Genomic DNA, 20087 nt, shown 5'->3' with positions numbered 1-20087 from the left:
GTCAGTGTCATTATAGTCGGTCTGGATATATAAACCATTCCAGTACGTCTTCTGAGGAGCTTCTATAAAAGAGTTTGAAAAAAAGTAATTGGCCCATTTACAGTGATTGCTGATGCTCCTTCACCAAAGGACATACATCAGCGAAATTTCTCATTTCTAGGCAATTAACTCTCTTGATCTTATGAGTAATCCAAAGAGGGGAAAGACAAGGTTGTCGGCTCTAGAACTACTAGCTTGTGAAGGTGGAGATTGAGCTATAATTGCAACAACCACCAAGGTCCAGTGATTGTTGGGATTGTCTCATTCTTCATCAGATATTGAGAAACTTTGTTCAGAAGATTGTACAAAGCTCCAAGTAGATATTTGCCCAGAGGGATCTCAAAGTTGACTGTTATTTTCTCTGCTAATACATGATAGTTGGAGGTTGGGGCGCAAGCCTGCCCACAAAAGACATATCTGTCTAGCCACATATTTAAAAAGGCTATGTCTTCTTTGTTAGTCACATTCTTCTTGTCAGTCTTAAAGGTGGTAATGTAATTAGACCAACCTCCAGTTCTTATGCTCTCTAGCTTCCCACAAGGTTTCACCAACAAGTTGAAAGGACTGATCTATCCTGTGATGTTAAGGCCAATCAATATATGAAGGTCGACCAGAACAGGAGACATGGGACCTTGCCTAAATAGGAATGCATTGTAAGTATTTGACCAAAAATAGGAGGCAGCCTTGAGCATGAGCTCATTCTTCTTGATATCAGAGAGGGAAAGAGAGATGGACCGATCCAAATTACGGATAATCCAATATGATCTTTTTTTAGCTGCTACCTTGATCAACCAATCTCTCCAGCCTACATGACTCTGTTGATGTTTCGTTGCTGGCATGCATGCAGGGCCAACTAATTGGCGAAGTTCAAGGGGCAGTATGACACGCTTGTACATCCTCATCAAAATATCTTCCTTTGGTTAACACATTGAGCAGCATCAAGGCCAAACGAGGCAGGACACGTCTGTAGGGTAGCAAAAGGCCGAGCGATAAGCTCAAACTCAAATCTACCGTCAAACAAATAGGAAAGGCGCATAGAGCGTTTTGGTTCCCTAAGGAAATGAGCGATGATCCAACCTGATATACAAGGCACCCTGTGCATGTGCTTCACAGTTGTCAGTTGGAGTGCTTGAGTTCGTTCGCTCCAAATGTAATGTGCAGTTGGGCAGGACCTTCCTTTTTGGCAAAAAGAGACGAAATGCACGCACAAAGAACCTTCTCCCACCCAATTCAGGATTGCTACGATGCATGGTCTGCACCGAGTCTAGCTCAACAGCACAATCAATTCTTGGACAGTTATCCCAGAGCACAATCCGTTCTTGGGCAAATACAGCAAGATTATACTCTAGCAGGATCAACTAACCGCTGACCAATCAACATCCTGCCCACAAATCAGTTTGGACCGGCAGGCTGAACCCCAGAGACAGCCAACACATATATGGTCACCGCAGACAACCAAAACAATAAGATTGCAACTTAAAGATCCAACGATAAAGATGGCAAGTTACAAAAGATGGTCTGATATTTTAATCTGGCCATTACCCCAATCTTCAGCAATTGCAGGGATCTGAGCTACATGCTGAGTTACCATAATCCACAAACTCAAGTTAACATCACATCGAGGTTACAGCAATGTTAGATGGTATATGAGTGACTGAGAGTTGGGAGCCACCACGAGGCAGTTCGCATATGGTACTAGAACTCTAATGGCACCACAGCAGAAATTCGACCTAGACATGAGTAGAATCGATCGATCTCTTCAAAAAGACTAGGGGTTCCTACAAGCATTTCTGTCCAATCATCAGAACTTGCTCCACTCATCAACCACAGCCAGTCATATCCCTACCAGAGTCAGTTACGAGAAATGGTCCTGCAAAACAAGCAACCAAAACACCAGGGGAACAAGTCAGATGAGGGACAAAACAAGCGAAAGCTGCCATGTGCTGATGTGCTATGGTGCTGTAACGAGTTAGTTTCAGCGTGTCAATTGCAGCAGCCTGTGCACTGTGCAAACGTCAGTTAACTTCAGGTGATTCAAATTGCAACACAAAACAGTGATCAGTTGCAGCAGCTTGTGTAATGTGCAAACATCAGCTACCCTCAGGTGATTCAAATACAACACAAGACAGTGATCAAGCATAGGGCCTGTTTGGCGTGGCTTCCAGTTCCAGGTGCTCCAGCTCCAGCTCCTCCAAATGAGGCCTTAAATTATATTATATACATATGCTTGTGCCATTCTTGTGTGCATGGTAAATAGCATATGCCATACCAAGAAAAGGACACTAAGAGAGCTAGTTTCAGCATGTCAGTTGCAGTAGGCTGTGTGTTGTGATAGAGCTAGTTTCAGCATGTCAGTTGCAGCAGCTTGTGTGATGTGCAAACGTTAGCTACCTTCAGATCATTCAAATGCAAAACAAAACAGTGAGACTTAATGTTGGCTCAAATTATATACATAAAGAAAACTTAGTGTTGGTTCATGTTGCGCAAAAAGAGAGAAGGCTCAGAACCAGCAATGCCAATGTGATGCTTAAACAGGAAATGCAGTACCTACTACCAAGAAAAGGACATTATAAGAGAGTAACAATAAACTGAATATAGGTTGTCCTTTTTCTTCCTTTTCCTTAACCGCTAGCATATTCATCGATGTAAGGCATATTCATATAAACATTTGATGCAAAAAAAACAAGCACATACCTATTTATTTGGAAGACGATCTCTTGGATGATGAAATTTGCAGTTCATCTGAAATTTACAGTAGCTGTAAGATATAATCTGCTGTCCCTCTTGTGTTTTTGCCCTGCGTTGGCAGAATCAAGTGGTCAGCTACTGGCTGCCACTGTAGAAGTATGGCAATAGGCCATTTAGTCTTCCATAGTTGGTAGAAGTACACCAGCTAGTGTAGTGGGCTGGTATAGGCAGGTACAAGAGTAGGTATTGGCTGATATAAGCCATGTAGAGTAGTTGTATGGAGTGGTGTAGTCACCATCCAAGTAGTGTACCAGCAGGTACATGTTTTGTGTATATACACTCTACCTATTGCAATGGAAAGGAGCAGTTCATTGTCACTCATTCAGTGTTTTCAGTTTCAGTTCAAGTCTGAAACTGAGTGTGTGTTGTGTGTGTGTGTGAAGTAGCTCAGGGCTCTTCTTCTTCCTTGGAGCAGGGGAGTGGGAGAGGGGAGGAGAGTAGGTGCTGCTCACCTCGGTGCAGGGTTGCTGCGCCAACAAGTGGTATCGGAGCCGTAGAAGCCATAGCTAGGTCCACCGACCGGCAATGGCAGAGAGTCCGGGCCGAAATGGAGGTGGGGAGGGCGGTGAGCGCCAGCTCCAAGCGCGCCACCGCAGGTCGAGGTGCGCGTAGTGAAGGAGTATGGTGGCAGCGGCTCCTGGCCCATGCTCACCCACACCAACTACGGTGAATGGGCAACGCAGATGAAGTGGAAGCTGCACGCGCGGAAGTGGTGGCGAGCGATTGAGGAGGATGACCAGAGCGAGGACGCCCAGGTGGGGGTCATGGAGGCGCTCATGGCCTCGTCGCCGGCGGAGTACCACGAGGCGCTGGGCGCCAAGGAGACCGCGAAGCAGGCCTGGGAGATGCTGGAGTCGCTGCGCATTGGCTCGGACCGAGCCAAGCGGGCCAGGATTCAGCTGCTGCGCCGGGAGCTCAGCGACATCCGGTTCAAGTTCGGAGAGTCGGTGGAGGATTTCACCCTCCGGCTCCAGTCCCTGGCCACCCAGCTGGCCACTTACAGCAAGGTGGATGACGAAGACCTCGTCACTAAGCTCCTGTGCATCGTGCCGGCGAAGTACTCGCAGCTCGCCATGTCCATCGAGATGATGCTAGATATTTCCACGCTATCTCTGGAGGATGTGGCTGGGCGGCTGCGGATAGCAGAAAGTCGCAGCACACCGGCGCCGGAGAAGGAGAAACCCAAGCTGTTGCTGACCGAGGAGTGGACCGCGCGCATGAAGGACAAGCGGCGGACCAGGGAAGGCTCCACCAGTCGCGGCGACGGAGATGGCACCAAGGGGCGCGGAAAGCCGCCGGCGGACAAGAAGTAGGGGAAGAAAAAAATTCCCCGACCCTAACGCCTACCGCAAGTGCGGCAAGGTCGCACACTGGGCGCGGGAGAGCCCGGAGCGCAAGGAGGAGGCCCATCTGGCGGCTGCGGACAGCAACGACGACGAGCACGCTCTCATGTTGGGGGAGTACTGCGCGCTCCAAGGCGAAGCACCCGGAGGCGGACGCGAAGCAGGGGACTGCTGCGCGTGCCGTCAATCTTGACGAGCCACGGGCGCAAGTCCAACTGGGGGCGATCGGCGACGAGCTGGAGCAGCGCTGGTACCTGGATTGTGGCGCTAGCAATCATATGACGGGAAATCGCGCTGTCTTCTCCGAGCTGGACGAAGAAACCACCGGGAGCGTCAAGTTTGGCGATAGCTCCCGGGTGGCAATCCGCGGCCGTGCACTGTCCTGTTTCGGTGTCGGAACGGCGAACACCGGGCGCTAACGGATGTCTACTGGATCCCACAGCTGAGGACAAGCATCATCAGCCTCGGGCAGTTGGACGAGCGCGGCGCTGAGGTGGTGATCAAGGGCGGGGTGCTGTGGATTCGTGACCAAGACCGGCGGTTGCTGGCTAAGGTCACAAGGTCGAAGAACCGGCTGTTTCTGCTAGACCTTAAGGTCGAGCAGCCGGTGTGCCTGGCGGCACAGTGCACGGAGGAGCCGTGGCTGTGGCATGGCCGTTTCGGGCATTTGAACTTCGACGCGCTGACCAGGCTGGCGGCAATGGTGAAGGGGATGCCAAAGATCCAACACGCCAGCGAACTCTGCGACAGCTGCCTGGTGGGGAAGCAGAGAAGACTGTCGTTCCCCAAGGAGGCAAGGTACCGCGCCGGGGAGAAGCTAGAACTAGTTCATGGCGACCTATGCAGGCCACCCGGCCACGCAAGGCGGGCGGAGGTATTTCCTCCTGCTGGTGGATGACTACAGTCGCTATATGTGGTTGCGGCTTTTAGCAAGCAAGAGCGAAGCAGCAGACGCCATCAAGCAACTCAAGGCGAAGGTGGAGGCAGAGTCTGGGAGAAGACTGAAGATGTTGCAAACGGACCGTGGAGGAGAGTTCACGGCGGTAGAGTTCGCCACCTACTGCGCGGAGGAGGGAGTAGAACGCCATCTCACGGCGCCCTACTCACCTAAGCAAAACGGCATGGTGGAACGTCGGAATCAGTCCATCGTCGGGATGGCAAGATGCATGCTGAAGGCCAAGGGAATGCCCACGGCGTTCTGGGGAGAGGCAATGAGCACGGCAGTGTTCATTCTCAATAGAGCTCCGACGAAGGCACTAAACGGGAGGACGCCATTCGAAGCTTGGCATGGACGCAAGCCGAGCGTGGCATTCATGCGCACGTTTGGGTGCATGGGGCACGTGAAGAATACCAAGCCCAGCCTCACCAAGCTTGAAGACAGGAGCACTAAGATGGTGTTCCTCGGCTATGAGAAAGGATCAAAAGCCTACAGGCTCTGCGATCCAGTCACCGGGAGGGTGACAGTATCCCGCGACGTCGTGTTTGACGAAGCGGGGGCGTGGACGCGGGGGCGTGGAGGTGGGATGAGGAAGACTTGGCCGAAGAGGAGGGCGCGCTCGGGATCAGCGGGTCCTTCGTCGTCGAGCAACTGGTCATCACCAGTCAAGTCCACGCGCCAGCAGGAGTCGTGGAGGAAGCAACTGCCCATGGAGCAGGGGAGGCAGGGGGCGAGGCGCCAGCAGCAAGGGAAGCTGAGCCGCCCAGTCCCACCACGACGGGCGGCACTCCGTCTCACTCTGCCCTGGGACAGGAGCAGAGGACTCCGACGACGGCTCAAGTCGAGTATGCTACTCCACCGCCAGACATCACCCGTTCGTGGACGCCTTCCACGACGGCGAGGAGGTACGATTCCGCCGTGTGGACAATGTTCTCGGTGATGCAGCAACTCCAGGATTGGCAGCACGGCTGCTAGGCGAGGAAGAGGAGCTCATGATGTTGAGCACAGAGGAGCCGGCCACCTTCGCAGCTGCGGAGCACAAGCCGGAGTGGCGGCGTGCTATGCTGGAGGAAATGCGGCAGATAGAAGCAAATCGGACCTGGGATTTGGTCGATCCACCGGCTGGATGCCGGCTGGTTGGACTCAAATGGGTCTACAAGGTGAAGAAGGACGAGCACGCCGCGGTGGTGAAGCACAAGGCGCGGCTCGTCGCTCGGGGGTTTGTGCAGCGAGAGGGGATCGATTTCGAGGAGGTGTTCGCGCCAGTGGCGCGCATGGAGTCGGTGCGACTCGTGCTGGCTATGGCGGCGGCCAAGGACTGGGCAGTTCACCACCTCTACGTCAAATCCGCCTTCCTCAACGGCGACTTGACGGAGGAGGTCTTCGTCAAGCAGTCCCCAGGCTTCATCGTGAAGGGGGCCGAGCACAAGGTGCTCCGCCTCAGGAAGGCGCTCTACGGCTTGCGGCAGACGCCGCGGGCGTGGAACTCCAAGCTCGACGCCACCATGGCGGAGCTCGGGTTCACACGGTGCGCAACAGAGCATGCCCTGTACACCCGCCGACGGGGGAAGGAAGAACTCGTCGTCGGAGTGTACGTGGACGACTTGATCGTCACCGGTGCGCGAGAGAAGGACATCTCATCCTTCAAACCCGAGATGGCCGCACGGTTTCAGATGACCGATCTCGGTGCGCTAAGCTACTACCTCAGCATCGAGGTGAGGCAGGGAAGCAAGGCAGTCACGCTGGGGCAGCGCGCCTACGCGCGCAAGCTACTGGAGCGGGCTGGTATGGCAAATTGCAAGCCTGTGGCGACCCCGATGGTGGAACGGATCAAGCTGTCGAAGCAGAGCACAGCGTTAAAGGTAGACACAACGCGCTACCGAAGCATCATCGGCGGGCTGCGCTGGCTCACCCATACTCGGCCGGACATTGCGTTCGCGGTCGGGTATGTGAGCCGATTCATGGAAGATCCACGGGAAGATCACTGGATGGAAGTCAAGCGGGTGTTGCGCTACATCCAGGGGTCAGTGGACCAGGCTCTCGTCTTCCCCAAAGGCGGTGGGTCTGGTGGAGGCGGGCTGGAGCTCGCGGCCTTCAGCAACGCGGACATGGCAGGCGATGTCGATGGACGACGCAGCACCTCAGGCGTATTGATCCTCCTCGGCACGGCACCTGTCGCCTGGCAATCGTTGAAGCAGAAGACGGCGGCGCTATCGACTTGCGAGGCAGAGTATGTCGCTGCCGCCACTGCGGCATGCCAGTTGGTGTGGATGCGCCGGCTGCTGGGGGAGCTCACAGGCATTGAGCCCCGGCCACCTGCGCTCAAGGTGGACAATCAACCAGCAATTGCGCTGGCAAAGAACCCTGTTCTCCACGACCGAAGCAAACACATCGATGTGAAGTACCACTTCCTCCGTGATTGCGTCGAGGAGAAGCAGATTGTCATCGAGTTTGTCGAGACCGGTCGACAACTCGCTGACATCTTTACTAAGTCAGTTGGGCGACTTCAGTTCTTGGAACTAAGGAGCAAGATTGGCATGGTGGAGGTCAAGAGTAAACAGCAGGATTAGGGCAAGATTGTAAGATATAATCTGTTGTCCCTCTTGTGTTTTTGCCCTGCGTTGGCAGGATCAAGTGGTCAGCTACTGGCTGCCACTGTAGAAGTATGGCAATAGGCCATTTAGTCTTTCATAGTTGGTAGAAGTACACCAGCTAGTGTAGTGGGTTGGTATAGGCAGGTACAAGAGTAGGTATTGGCTGATATAAGCCATGTAGAGTAGTTGTATGGAGTGGTGTAGTCACCATCCAAGTAGTGTACCAGCAGGTACATGTTTTGTGTATATATACTCTACCTATTGCAATGGAAAGGAGCAGTTCATTGCCACTCATTCAGTGTTTTCAGTTTCAGTTCAAGTATGAAACTGAGTGTGTGCTGTGTGTGTGTGAAGTAGCTCAGGGCTCTTCTTCTTCCTTGGAGCAGGGGAGTGGGAGAGGGGAGGAGAGCAGGTGCTGCTCACCTCGGTGCAGGGTTGCTGTGCCAACAGTAGCCATGCTTCATGTAGAGAGAACACTCAAGTTCACCAGGCCTTTCAGGATATATTGTCTGTTCCTGTTGCTGCAGAGCGCAGAACATTCTGTGACTTCTTGGCAAAATCATGTCCATAGTTAGTACCATCAGTTACTCCCTGGAACACAGCTCCACAGTTCAAATACCAGAAAGGAGCAATAAACCATGTGTAGTTGAAATCACAATGTGAAAATCTGTGAACACCTAATCCCCCACTCGAACATGCAGGAGAGCTGCATATCATTTCATTAAGAAGAAAAATACATAGTGGAGGCAAAGGAGATCTCCCACCCCGAACAGAAACACCTTGGGGCCGTTTAGGAATAACATTTCTTTGCATAAACATCAGATCAGGAATAACAACTACAGATCACAATGCTTAAAAAGAAACATGCACACTTTCTTATCTACATAAGAGATAATCAAATCATCATTATTACTGTAGTTGAAACCAACTAAAGAATCTTGAATGCCACAGGTAATTTGAAAAGGTGTGTTCAGTTACTAGCTTGTGCCTTTTCCAGTGATTCAGAAGTAAGGTAGTGACTAGCAATAGGTACTACTAATTAAAGAGAAGACAAGAAAAAGAACTACCACTGAATGAACCAGCCATCAATAATGATTAATAAATACATACCCCTTGGCTTGAGCACCGATCTTTCGCGTGATAAAATTCACAAGCTGATCCAAATTGGTATGTCCCAGTTTCCATGTAGAATGGGCATTCTGCCGGATGCCACGCACTTGAAAGTGTATCTTTTGGATGATTGAATATACATTCTGATTGATATTTACATTTCCCAAATTGCATGTAGTGCTGGCAATCTGGTTGACCAGGCCTCTCAGGATATTTTTGTTGCTGGTAAATCTGATCCTGTAGTGTGGTTCTAGCTGCTGAGTGGTGTTTGTTTGCAGCGCCTTTTGGGACTTGCTGGACCCAGCATGCTTGGGGTAATATCCTTCGGGTGATGAAACTTACAGTTTTTCCCAAATTTACAGGACCCGGTTTTCACATAGAAGGGGCACTCAGGTTCACCAGGTCTGTCAGGATAAACCATCAGCTCTCTTTTTTTGGATGGTATCTACTTGATTTTTCTTTTGGATGGTATCTACTTTGGAATTTGTCTTCTGGATGGAAGGTACTTGGACATTTGTCTTTTGGATGGTAATATTGGCACGATGATCCAAACCTACAATTACCAAATCTCAGAAGGAAAGGGCATTCAGGCCTCTCAGGATAGTCCCCATGGCCATGTTACTGCTTGCACAAAGGCCAATCTGAACTATCCGCTCAGCAGCCATCAGAATCATCTGAAGCAGATGCCCAATCAGGATCCTACTGGAAACAAATGAGAAAAATTATTAAGAATGCATTACTATGGCCACAGTGCACATAGTACATGTGGAATTCCAAAATTGCAAAAGTGACAGATCTGCTTTACTTGAATTAAAAGGACGCATGTCTAATAAAATCAAATAGTAGCATGCAAAATTCCCTAGCACTTCAGCTCAGCTACCACAGGCTAGTAATATCAGATATTCAGAATGCCTTTTCACATAAAGGTTCAGGTCTATAGGTTCAACTCAAGCATCTACTAGATTCAACAAATACTGGAAGATACTAGTGCCAAATATTTATTCAATCAACAATATGGAAATACATCTGAGCAATGTGTAGTGTTTTTTGAAGCCATATGGCTTGGGTTTGGGTCAATAACATCTAAAAGGAACAGAAAAAAAAAAGAATAAAAACGAAGTTGCAGTCCCAATGAAGATTGGAAAAACATTTGTCCACATACAAGCAGATATGCTACAAGAAAATAAACATGGGGTTTCTTTTCTAGAAGAATATGTTGCAGAATTCCAAGATGCGGGGAAATGAATATTTAAATATACAGTTACATAAATGTACAATATTTAAATAGACATATAGATGTACCAGGCCTCTGTGGGTATCCTTCAGGGAGACCAATCTTCTCTGTGCACCTCTTGATCTTCCACAGCATTATCATCTGTGATTCTTCTCAGTTGATCACTGGTGTATTGCTCCATTGCCTCATCTTGATCTTGTACAAAAAGACCCATCTTCAACTTGCTCTGCCACCATGATGTCCTCTCACGATTCTTCCACAACAATGCCAAACTTGGCTGCACCCAGTATGCTACCAACACCTTCTTGCTCCACCACCTCTGGATCAACTGCAGCATTATTATCTATGGCTGTTCTCAGTTGATCACTGGTGCACCGTGGTTCCACATTACCTCATCTAGTACAGAAAAGCCATCCATACCCTGGTCTGGAACCACCATGTTCTCCTCTTGTGACTCCACACCACTGCCATCCTAAGCTGCACCTTGTTTGTCAATGACATCTTCTTGATACACCTTTTTGACTTCCACAGAATTCTCACCGTTGGTCACTCTTTATTCGTCACCTGCAGATTGTACCATTTCCTTGTCTTGATCTTCAACAGTAATGCCATCTGAGGCTGTTACACCCTTTTCAAAAATGGCACCTTCTTGCTCCACCACCTCTTGCAATTCTGAAGCATTATCTTCCATGGTTGTTCTCAGTGATCACTGGTGCATTGTCCCACCACATTACCCTCATCTAGTACAGAAAGTTCATCCACACCTTGATCTGGATCCACTATGTTTTCCTCTTGTGGCACCACACCACTGTCTTCCCTAGCTTTGTCTGTTAATGGCATCTTCGTGATCCACCTTCTTGTTATCTTCCACAGCATTCTCACCCTCGGTTACGCTTGATTTGTCACCTGCAGATTGTTCCGCTTCCTTTCTTGATCAGTAACGCCACCAGCAGTCATACCCTTTTCAAAAGTGGCACCTTCTTGCTCCACCAACTCTTGGAATTCTGCAGCATTATCCTCCATGGATGCCCTCAACTGATCATTGGTGCATTGCTCCACCGCATTACCCTCGTCTCCTGCAGACATGGCATCCCCACCTGTGATTTTTACCATGGCAAGCCCTCACACCAATCTTCTATTCTCTGTCTTTTGGCTGCATATTTAACATGCTTTTCTATAGCAATGTTGGTCTGATCTTCATGGGACCTACCAAGAAAGGAGAAAGGTAAAACGTCTATATATGTATTTCAAGAAATAGTAAAAATATGTTCATATACTTACCTTTTACTTTTACTACCAACATGCACAGGCTTTGAACCCTTTAAAAGGGGAGTTGCACCTCTTGAAAGTGAAACCTACAAGCACCGCATCACAATTAGAAGGTTGAGGGCAAATTTTTTGATTTGTTTTGACTAAAACAACTACCTTTTTGAGTTCATCCTGAATCATGTGTAGGAGCTCATCTAGGAAAAAAGACGAGTGTCTGGCGAATTTCAAACCATAGCAATTACTATCAGAATAAATTGTCCCCACAAACAAACCACTTAATGTAAATACAGCGGCACCAATTAAATTTCTTGTCACACCCACATCTCCGTGTCTTCCATGTGGACAAGTGAGAGCAAACTTGTTCTCATGCCTAGAAATAACTGCTCCTGATTGCAGCATTATTTTTCCGCTCGGGGCTCTGTTGCAAATGACAAGACAATAATATGTATAAATGTCAATTAAAACCCCTCAACTTCTTTTAAAATATGGGAAGCAACATCAACTTTATATGATAAGATAATACTCCCTCCATCCCAAATTGTAAGTCATTCCAAGAATCTTGGAGAGTCAAAGCATCTCAAGTTTAACCAAAATTATAGAAAAAATTACAAAGTTTTGTGGCATCATCAAATAGATATACTATGAAAATATAATTAATGAAGAACCTAATGATACTTAGTTGATATCATAAATGTTATTATCCTACCATATAAATTTGGTCATACTTGACATTTGCTCAAACCTGAGATATTTTCCAAGATTCTTGGAATAACTTATAATTTGGGATGGAGGGAGTAACATTTATGATGTCAACTAATTATCATTAGATTCTTCATTAATTATATTTCTATATAGTAATATCTATTTGATGCCACAAATCTTTGTAATTCTCTCTATAATTTTGAGATACTTTAACTCTCCAATATTCTTGGAATGACTTATAAATTGGAATGGAGAGAATAGATAATCTGAACAGCACAAAAATAAATAGAAGAAACACTTACACTACAATGCCAGACATAAATCCAGGTTCTCCATCATGTTTAACCCGTGCAATCGTGCAAATCTCTTCTCTTTTAGCCTGTGCTTCACTGAATGAGACCGCATACCGGCGGCGTTCGCCATTTTCTACAGATACTAATAAAATTGCATGTCCACATCTTGTGTGTTTAATTAATTCAGTTGCTTGACGAGAAGTACCATCACTGTAATATACATAAATGTCTTCTCCCTCTTTAAGTAATGTGTGATCTGTACAAACTAGCACTTGAGACCTTGTAGAATATATAATAAACCCAGTGCCAAAGTCCACAAACCCAGTTTCGTTGTATCTTTTAATCGTCACAACAGACTCAGCTATTTTTCCATATAAATTATCTAGCACAACCTTATCACATGTAATCTGCAAATAAAAAAGGCTACCAGTTAATTTGTTTCAACTTTCAAGCAATATATTTTTTAATGACTAATGCTAGATTTGGTTAAGTTTGCTCCTCATGGTAGAACAAATTTTAAAATAATCAATTTGTTCAAATCAGAAAGACAGCATAAATCAACACTAAACAAGTATACTCATATTAGAACAAATACAAAGGACACACACATTCCAAATGGAAGTAATCAGCTCATAGATGCACTACAGAAAGCTGTCTTTAAAGTGGTCAATAACTAAAAAATGTAAAAGATGGCAATTTTAGAACATTCCATCCTATTAAGGACTGTTCCAGAATGACTCAATGGCCAGGATCAAATGTAGCTAGTCACCAATAAAGTTCTCCAATGTAGGTCAACCATGGTCACTGAAAGGTATACTTTGTTTGAAATTTACGGATGTAGCAATTTTGGAATTAAACAACTTTTCCAATCAAAATAAATAATTAAATCAGAAAATGGATTCATGTACTCACATGAGCTAAATCTAAAACTTTTTTGAAAAAAAAATCAAGAACTAATAGTGCAGAAAATAATTTTCTTGTACTCAGGTGAGCTAAACATGATATTATTTTGGAAAAAGTGTACTTCTGGTTCCTCAACTACAGCCATGGTATAATTTCTGTCCCTCAATTAAAAAACTGAAAAAGAAAACATGTCTAGTATCAAAATCAGATACTTCTAGCTCGAGCTGCTAGTTTAAGGCTTTTTTGGCATATGTGGACAGCTGAGTTGGTGAAACAAATGACATGGACACATGCGATGGTAATAGCTGAAGGAGAATAGAATTGATGAAATTGGATGTATTGCATTGGGCCTCATGGGCTGATTATATAGAGTACATAGGACTAACACCTCACATGCTCTAACATCCCCCCGCAGACACAGCAGGAGCGTTGCAGACGGTGAGACTAGAGAAGAAGTTGATAATCTAACATCCCCCATAGTCATAAAGTCGATCCTTGCATATGTTGTGGCTAGAGAAGACAATCAGTCCTCATGCAAGGCGGTAGCCCTTTGTGCTGATGTTGAGGTAACCAAAGTGTCAGGATGCAATAGCTGTGGTCGAAGAAGTCGTGCTGAAAGATGGCCGAGGTCGACGTAGTTGCGATCGGGTTGTCGTGTCGATGGCGCTGCAGCGCAAGGGGCACCGTGGTGATGACAGAGACACATCAAAGTAGTTGTTGTGGAAGGGGGCGATGCTGAAGTCAAAGCCATCATGGACATACAAGAAAGGCGATTGTGCAAACAAGGCATACGGAGTAGGAACGGGAGGGTCAATGCCGAAATCAACGCAGTCAAGCCGCCTGAGCGCCGAGGCGCAGGCTGGGTTTGCCAGACCAGTAGCGTGTCGGGGATGAAAGCACACATAGGTGTTGCCAATATCAAGCGTACAAGGGAGAGGCCCCAACCACAGTGACGCTAACGACCTGGTTGTGTTGGATGAAGAAGCAATGCGAGAGCAGACACATCGGCAAGCATGGCTTAGTGACAATGCGAGGGGTGCGACCGGGGAGCATGGCTCAGCGATGACACGGGTAGCGGCAGCTCGGTGACGAAGACCCAATCAACAGGACAAAGACCTTGTGCAGACAGATGGCGCAATGCACAACACAATCATTGATGCACAGGGGACGACAATGTAGATGCAACAGCGAAGCGGACACACGAGCAGCGATGCGTGGCCCGATGAGACAACACATCAACAACCCTCTTGCTCAGAGAAGATGCATGTAGTACTTGGCCATGGTGTCGGCGACGAGTCAATGGGGTGTGCAGCCATGCAAGCCGATGGTGTGCAGGGGCAGCCGATGGCATAACCAATGGCCATAACCAATGGCCCAGTCGATGTCGATGCCACAGTAGTACACGCGAGGTCGACGGGCAGTGGGCAACTCAATCTCAGGCAAACCAAAAAGATACAACAACAGGGGATCGAGCGAACCCAACATGACGGCATGGCAGAGGCGTGACCCAATCGGGCGCGCAGAGCGCACAGCCAATCAAGACGAGCGAGGTCGAAGGCCCGACGCAGATCGACATAGTGGAGATAGGTAGATCCGCCCGACAACAGCGACACGCCAGATTTCGCTGCCTCCATGGCAGCTCAGGGTTTGGGCGTGTGGCCAGGCCTGGCCGCCACCACAGCAGCATGGGATGGGGCGAGATTGATGTACCTCCATGCGACGAAGATTAGGAAGGTGTGGACAGCAACAGCCTAGCAATGAGCCCGACGATGACATAGGGGAGATCCCGGTCAGCTGTGCAACGATGACGATGGCAGCCGATCAATAGGATCAGGCGCCTAAACAGTGGCGCTGCCCCAGCGGAGATCAATTCCCCAAGAGCACACGGTGCAGAAGCGGCAACAACTAGGGTTAGGATCTAAACCTAGGTGAATGATACCATAAAGGAGAATAGAATTGGTGGAATTGGATGTATTGTATTGGGCTTCATGGGCTGATTCTATAGAGTACATAGGACTAACACCTCACATGGGTAAACAATGTGGTACTATTCCTATTTACTCTAACAATTTGGCCTCGTTTAACTCTTGTTTTTCCTCCATTTCAATCTTTTTCTTTCTTTTGGGAATATGTTTTCTCTCTTTCTATTTTATGACAGGACCATAAGTTGTATCCTCCCTCACTTCTTGATAACAGTAAGTTTGATGATAAATTCAAAAACAGATTTCTCCCGGTATCCCCGATTTACGTGCTCCTTCAGCTAATCTCACCCTCCTCGTTGGCACCACAGAACACCTCGTGGTTATTGCAGGAGGAGTGAGAAGGCGTTGTGACGGGTTCTGCATCTCTCACCATTGCGGCGGTGGGCAAACAGACATTAGGCCACTAACGTGATGTGATTGAAGCTGTTGATGTTGGTTGAGGTGAAAAAGCATGGGGCAAAGAGAGTACATCTGCTTGTGAATTCACAGTGCGCTCTTGGTCCACAAGCGAAACAAAACGAGAAGAAGCGTGCCAGCCACTCTGTCCAACCCACAGCCTGCAGCAATGGTGAGGTGAGCGCATTGGGTATGGGCAGAAAGGGATGACCATGGTGCCACCTCATCAGATCATGGCATGGCACATTGCAGATAGGACTCGGTCTTGGAGGACACCAGGAATATGCTCAAGGGCCACTACCTCAATATGCTGCCACTGACGCGGGGCAAAGAGAGTACATCTGTTTGTGAATTCACAGTGCGCTCTTGATCCACAAGCAAAACAAAATGAGAAGAAGCGTGCAAGCCACTCTGTCCAACCCACAGCCTCTCCATTGCAAAGACTGCCCATTGACCCACAGCAATGGTGAGGTGAGTGCACTGGGTGTGGGCAGAAAGGGATGACCATGGTGCCACCCAATGAGATAGGTCTTTGGAGGACACCAGGAATATGCTCAAGGACAACAGGAATATGCTCAAGGGCCACTACCTCAACATGATGTCATCTGTCCACGTTGGCCAATACCACCCTCAAACAAGTGGATGACTAATGTCCGGATTGAAGAAATGAGGGAGGTAGTTTATCAGTTATTGTAGTTGAGGGAAAAAATTTAGACCATGGCGATAGTTGAGGGATGGAAAAGTATTTTCTTTTAGCCAATTATTTATATTTTTATATAAGCTGAAACAATGCAATGTGTTGTTACCGCGTATGATTTTCTTCATTTGTCCATTTCAAATAAATTTAATCTTCTTGGTTTGGAATATTTATATGTTCCACAAAATAGAAATTATAAATTAGTATTCTCTAGTCCAAATTCAAATTGATTTAAAACAACAAATTGGTTTTTACATTCTTCTTCAAAATCTGAAAACAGCAAAAAAAAAATAATAGAAGGCAGCAGAATAGGCCCCTACTGTTAGAGGAAAGATGCTAAAAGAACATTTGCTATTGCCATGTGCGGGTGTGTGTGTGTGGCAACAGTGCAGTAACAGAAGAACCAATAAACGCCATATCGTCCCAAATTATCATCAAGAATAAACTTTTAAGATTTATCATAGCCTCGTAGGTTCTCTCAAGAGGTTAGATGACATGTGGAATATGATTTTTGAGAAAAATGAAAGTAAATAAGTGAGTCACAAGATATCACATATTTTATTTCAGGTCCCACAAGGGATTAGATAGGAGTCAAACACACTAATCTCAACTTTCAAGGATGGAGAACACAACAAAAAGAAACCTCCAAATGGTACAACCAACGTGTACACTGTAATAATAGCAGTAATAACACTTAGTTAGCACCTATATCAAGTTCTACCAAATATAATACGAAGAAAGTTCTAAATGTAACCCACATTTGCTAACAAGGCAACATTAAAGAGTTTTACTTATTAGGGATTAGGGATATTATATCACTTAAGGAATACTAAGTTGTGGAACCATGAAATTTGACCATTGTGCATGTAGCCTCATTCTATCACAGTTTGTCCATAGCTATCATGGGAGTGGTACTACAAAGATTACTACAGCCCCATTTTCTAGTGAATGGTAATTAAAATCATAATATTCTTTGAAAAAATTATCTTAAACAGGCAACTATAACTACTGCGCTAACAAGATAGAATCTACATTACCGATGGCATCACTCTTGTCTTTCAGAGAGAAAATATTGTGCTCACACTGACCTGCTTTCAATAAGAAGAAGGCCAAATATAAATTTGAAGCAAAAGTGGACAAGTAGAGATTTGAGATATTGCAAGCATGCAGAAATAATCAGCTATTCAGCTGCAAATTTATAACTAGTACTACTGGTATGGCGGTTCCACCTTTTTCCTTATACTTGGGGAAAAAAGTATTTACACCAATTACTTTGCATCCCAAAATAAATTGAATAAGTACCAAATTGATGATCAAAAATGAATGACAAAGCTCAAGAATTGTACATTATGAACAAGTTCTAAAAGTCATTAGTTTTATCGTGATTTTATTTTCCAAGTGATGCAACACAAGTTATGCATTCAAATTCTAGATTATTCACCTAATATATATATTCTATATCTTCATTCTTTACCTACCTGATTTTGGTACAGTTAAAATATTATATTTCATTATTGATGGCAAATTCAAAGAGAATAAATTACTGTCATACTTATAACATTTTTCTTTAGCTAAGTTACAGCAGAGACTGGATGAAGCTTCAAACTCACAAATATTAGATAAATATATGTGACCTGTTTATAACTGAGGGTGGGTTGCAATGGGAAAAATAATGCCATGATAACATATATGAACGTGTGATGTGCTGTACCAAAAAGATATTGCGAGCGTGATGTACACAATATCAATATTACATAAATCTTAATGAAATAAAATATAACTCAAGTTTTGATGCGAAACTAAAGCAATCAAGTTTATACTCTAACAACTTGGTTCAATACAACTATCTAGCTACTGTAGACTTCCTTGTTCTAAGTGTATTCTCTGACAAAGAATGCATGCATGGTAATTAAAGTCCACAAGTATTTAAAAATTAAAAGCAATCTGAATTGGATTGCCAAGTGAATCAAATTTTAACTTTGAAACTATAGTGTGGGTCCCATCTAGTTTCAGTAAAGATATTAAAGCCCTGAACCTAATGATCAGGTTGCCAAAACAATCTCCAAACTTAGTAGCATCACTATAGATTCAAACACATTCTTACCTCAATTTTGCCTAGAATGTTTTCACCACCACTGCATCAACTGGAAAAACAAGCCTCCATGGATCACATTAGACCTGTTTCAAATGAAATATCATGTATCCACAGAACAAATCTATGAACACGGTCTGCAATTTACAAAAACCAAGCATACTTTGTCCGCCAGATGGAGACAATCTCTCTGAAACAATTTACATGTAGCTGTCACCTACATGTATTGACAAATAGCAAATAATGTTCCCTAGGAAGCATTTCATCAAGCAGTTTAGGTGCAAGTCCACAAATATCACACAGTGTTCCATAGGAAGCATTTCATCAAGCAGTTTAGGTGCAGTCGACAAATAGCACATAAGAATCAGTATATGCATCATAATAACATCATCAAGGTAGGCGAATAGTACCCAATAGAAAGGGACAAAGGGTACATAAAATCGGATCTGTGAGGAACGAATAGGAGCAGGATGTATCTTGAGCTGCCAAATACACCCCGCATCATTGTCGGAGTAAGCAAACAAAACGGCAAAAGACGGCTGAGGGCAGCCAGAGAAGAAAAGGCCACCTCGGTTGATGAGAGCCTGCGCATCTCCAAGAAGCCCTTCCGGTTTAAATACAGATAACGCAGAGTAAACCTGAGACTGAGAGTGTGGATTGCGCAACTATACCTGTTTCTGTGAACCGCGCCGCCGCGTAGGGAAAAGGGCAGCCGCGCCGCCGCGTGCCGGTCGGTCAGTGGCCTTGCCGAGCCGCCGCGTGCCGGCCAGTCGGTGGCCTTGCCGAACCGCCGCGTGGAGGGGTTGGTGGCCGAGCAGGGGAACCGCGCGCCGCGTGGGGAGCAGGGGAACCGCGCGCCGCGTGGGGAGCAGGGGAACTGCGCCGTAGGAGCTGGTGGCGGCGCTGAGTAGGGTTTTTTCAGATTCGAGACGAAAGGAGGGCTGCTGCGCGGGTCAGGGGAAATCGACGGACGGGGTATCGGGTGATTTGATTTTGACGGAATCGAGGGTTTGAGCGCGGGATTATGGCCCTGTTTACATAGAGAAAATTTTATAAAATAGCTACAGTAGCATTAGGCTTAAAATATTTGTCTTTTCATTTTGACAGTTGAGAAGAGTTTCATATCCATAAAACTCTCTCTAGTCTCATATAACTCATCTCTATATTAATTAATACAGTACCACATCAGCATATTAATGTCTATAAAACATCATTGAAACTAGTCTCAATGGACAATGTCATCGTACGGTTTCACATACCAACACGTCATCAAGGTTGAAATGAAACCATCTATGAAATAATCCCAGTAATGAAGTATTTCACTTTTTTATTTCCAAGGCTAAGCAAAACATTTAATTACTACAAAATAATTGGATCATATGCAAGATGGTGAAACAATTTAGCCCTCAGTGGGGATTTCATCTCGTTTCACCGCGTGGGAAACAACGCGCGCATGATTTCACCATGGTGAAACTACTTCTTTCTCTCTCCTCTTCGTTTCGTGCAAAAAGTGCAGTTTTGCTGAAATGACGCTCTAATAGATGTGCATGACATCCTGGTGAAACCCTCCACTGAAACTAACATAAGATAGTACATGTGCATCTACCTTGTACATGAGTTTGAGCTATAACCATGATGAAAAGTCAATCTACTCAGTGGTATTTTTATTTTTCCCATGTGTCGGTGTTTCGACCCCGAGGTGGCACCAACGAGTGAATTTGTGTGCGTGCTCTCTTTTTTTGGATGGT

At 46.0% G+C, this 20087-nt stretch overlaps 1 protein-coding gene and 1 pseudogene across 4 annotated transcripts; both read right to left on the bottom strand.

Annotated features, from left to right (window-relative positions):
• LOC8081910 lies at window positions 1504-10696 on the bottom strand (annotated as a pseudogene).
• LOC8057636 lies at window positions 10311-19323 on the bottom strand. 4 transcript variants are annotated; one of them, XM_021450720.1, is made up of 8 exons: window positions 19011-19323; window positions 18503-18556; window positions 18352-18425; window positions 17285-17335; window positions 12279-12676; window positions 11431-11692; window positions 11287-11360; window positions 10311-11211 (listed from the first exon to the last, which is right to left on the bottom strand). In XM_021450720.1, the coding sequence occupies exons 4-8, from the start codon at window positions 17291-17293 to the stop codon at window positions 11112-11114; spliced, it is 843 nt and encodes a 280-aa protein (XP_021306395.1). In that variant the 5' UTR covers window positions 17294-17335; window positions 18352-18425; window positions 18503-18556; window positions 19011-19323; the 3' UTR covers window positions 10311-11111. The 4 variants fall into 4 exon arrangements, with proteins under 4 accessions (XP_021306395.1, XP_021306396.1, XP_021306394.1 ...); XM_021450721.1 differs by lacking the exon at window positions 18503-18556 and having other exon boundaries at window positions 17285-17338; XM_021450719.1 differs by lacking the exon at window positions 18503-18556.

This window comes from Sorghum bicolor, chromosome 1 (assembly GCF_000003195.3).
Source record: "Sorghum bicolor cultivar BTx623 chromosome 1, Sorghum_bicolor_NCBIv3, whole genome shotgun sequence".
Classification (NCBI taxonomy): Eukaryota; Viridiplantae; Streptophyta; class Magnoliopsida; order Poales; family Poaceae; genus Sorghum; species Sorghum bicolor.
This window is presented reverse-complemented; position numbering and strand designations above follow the sequence as displayed.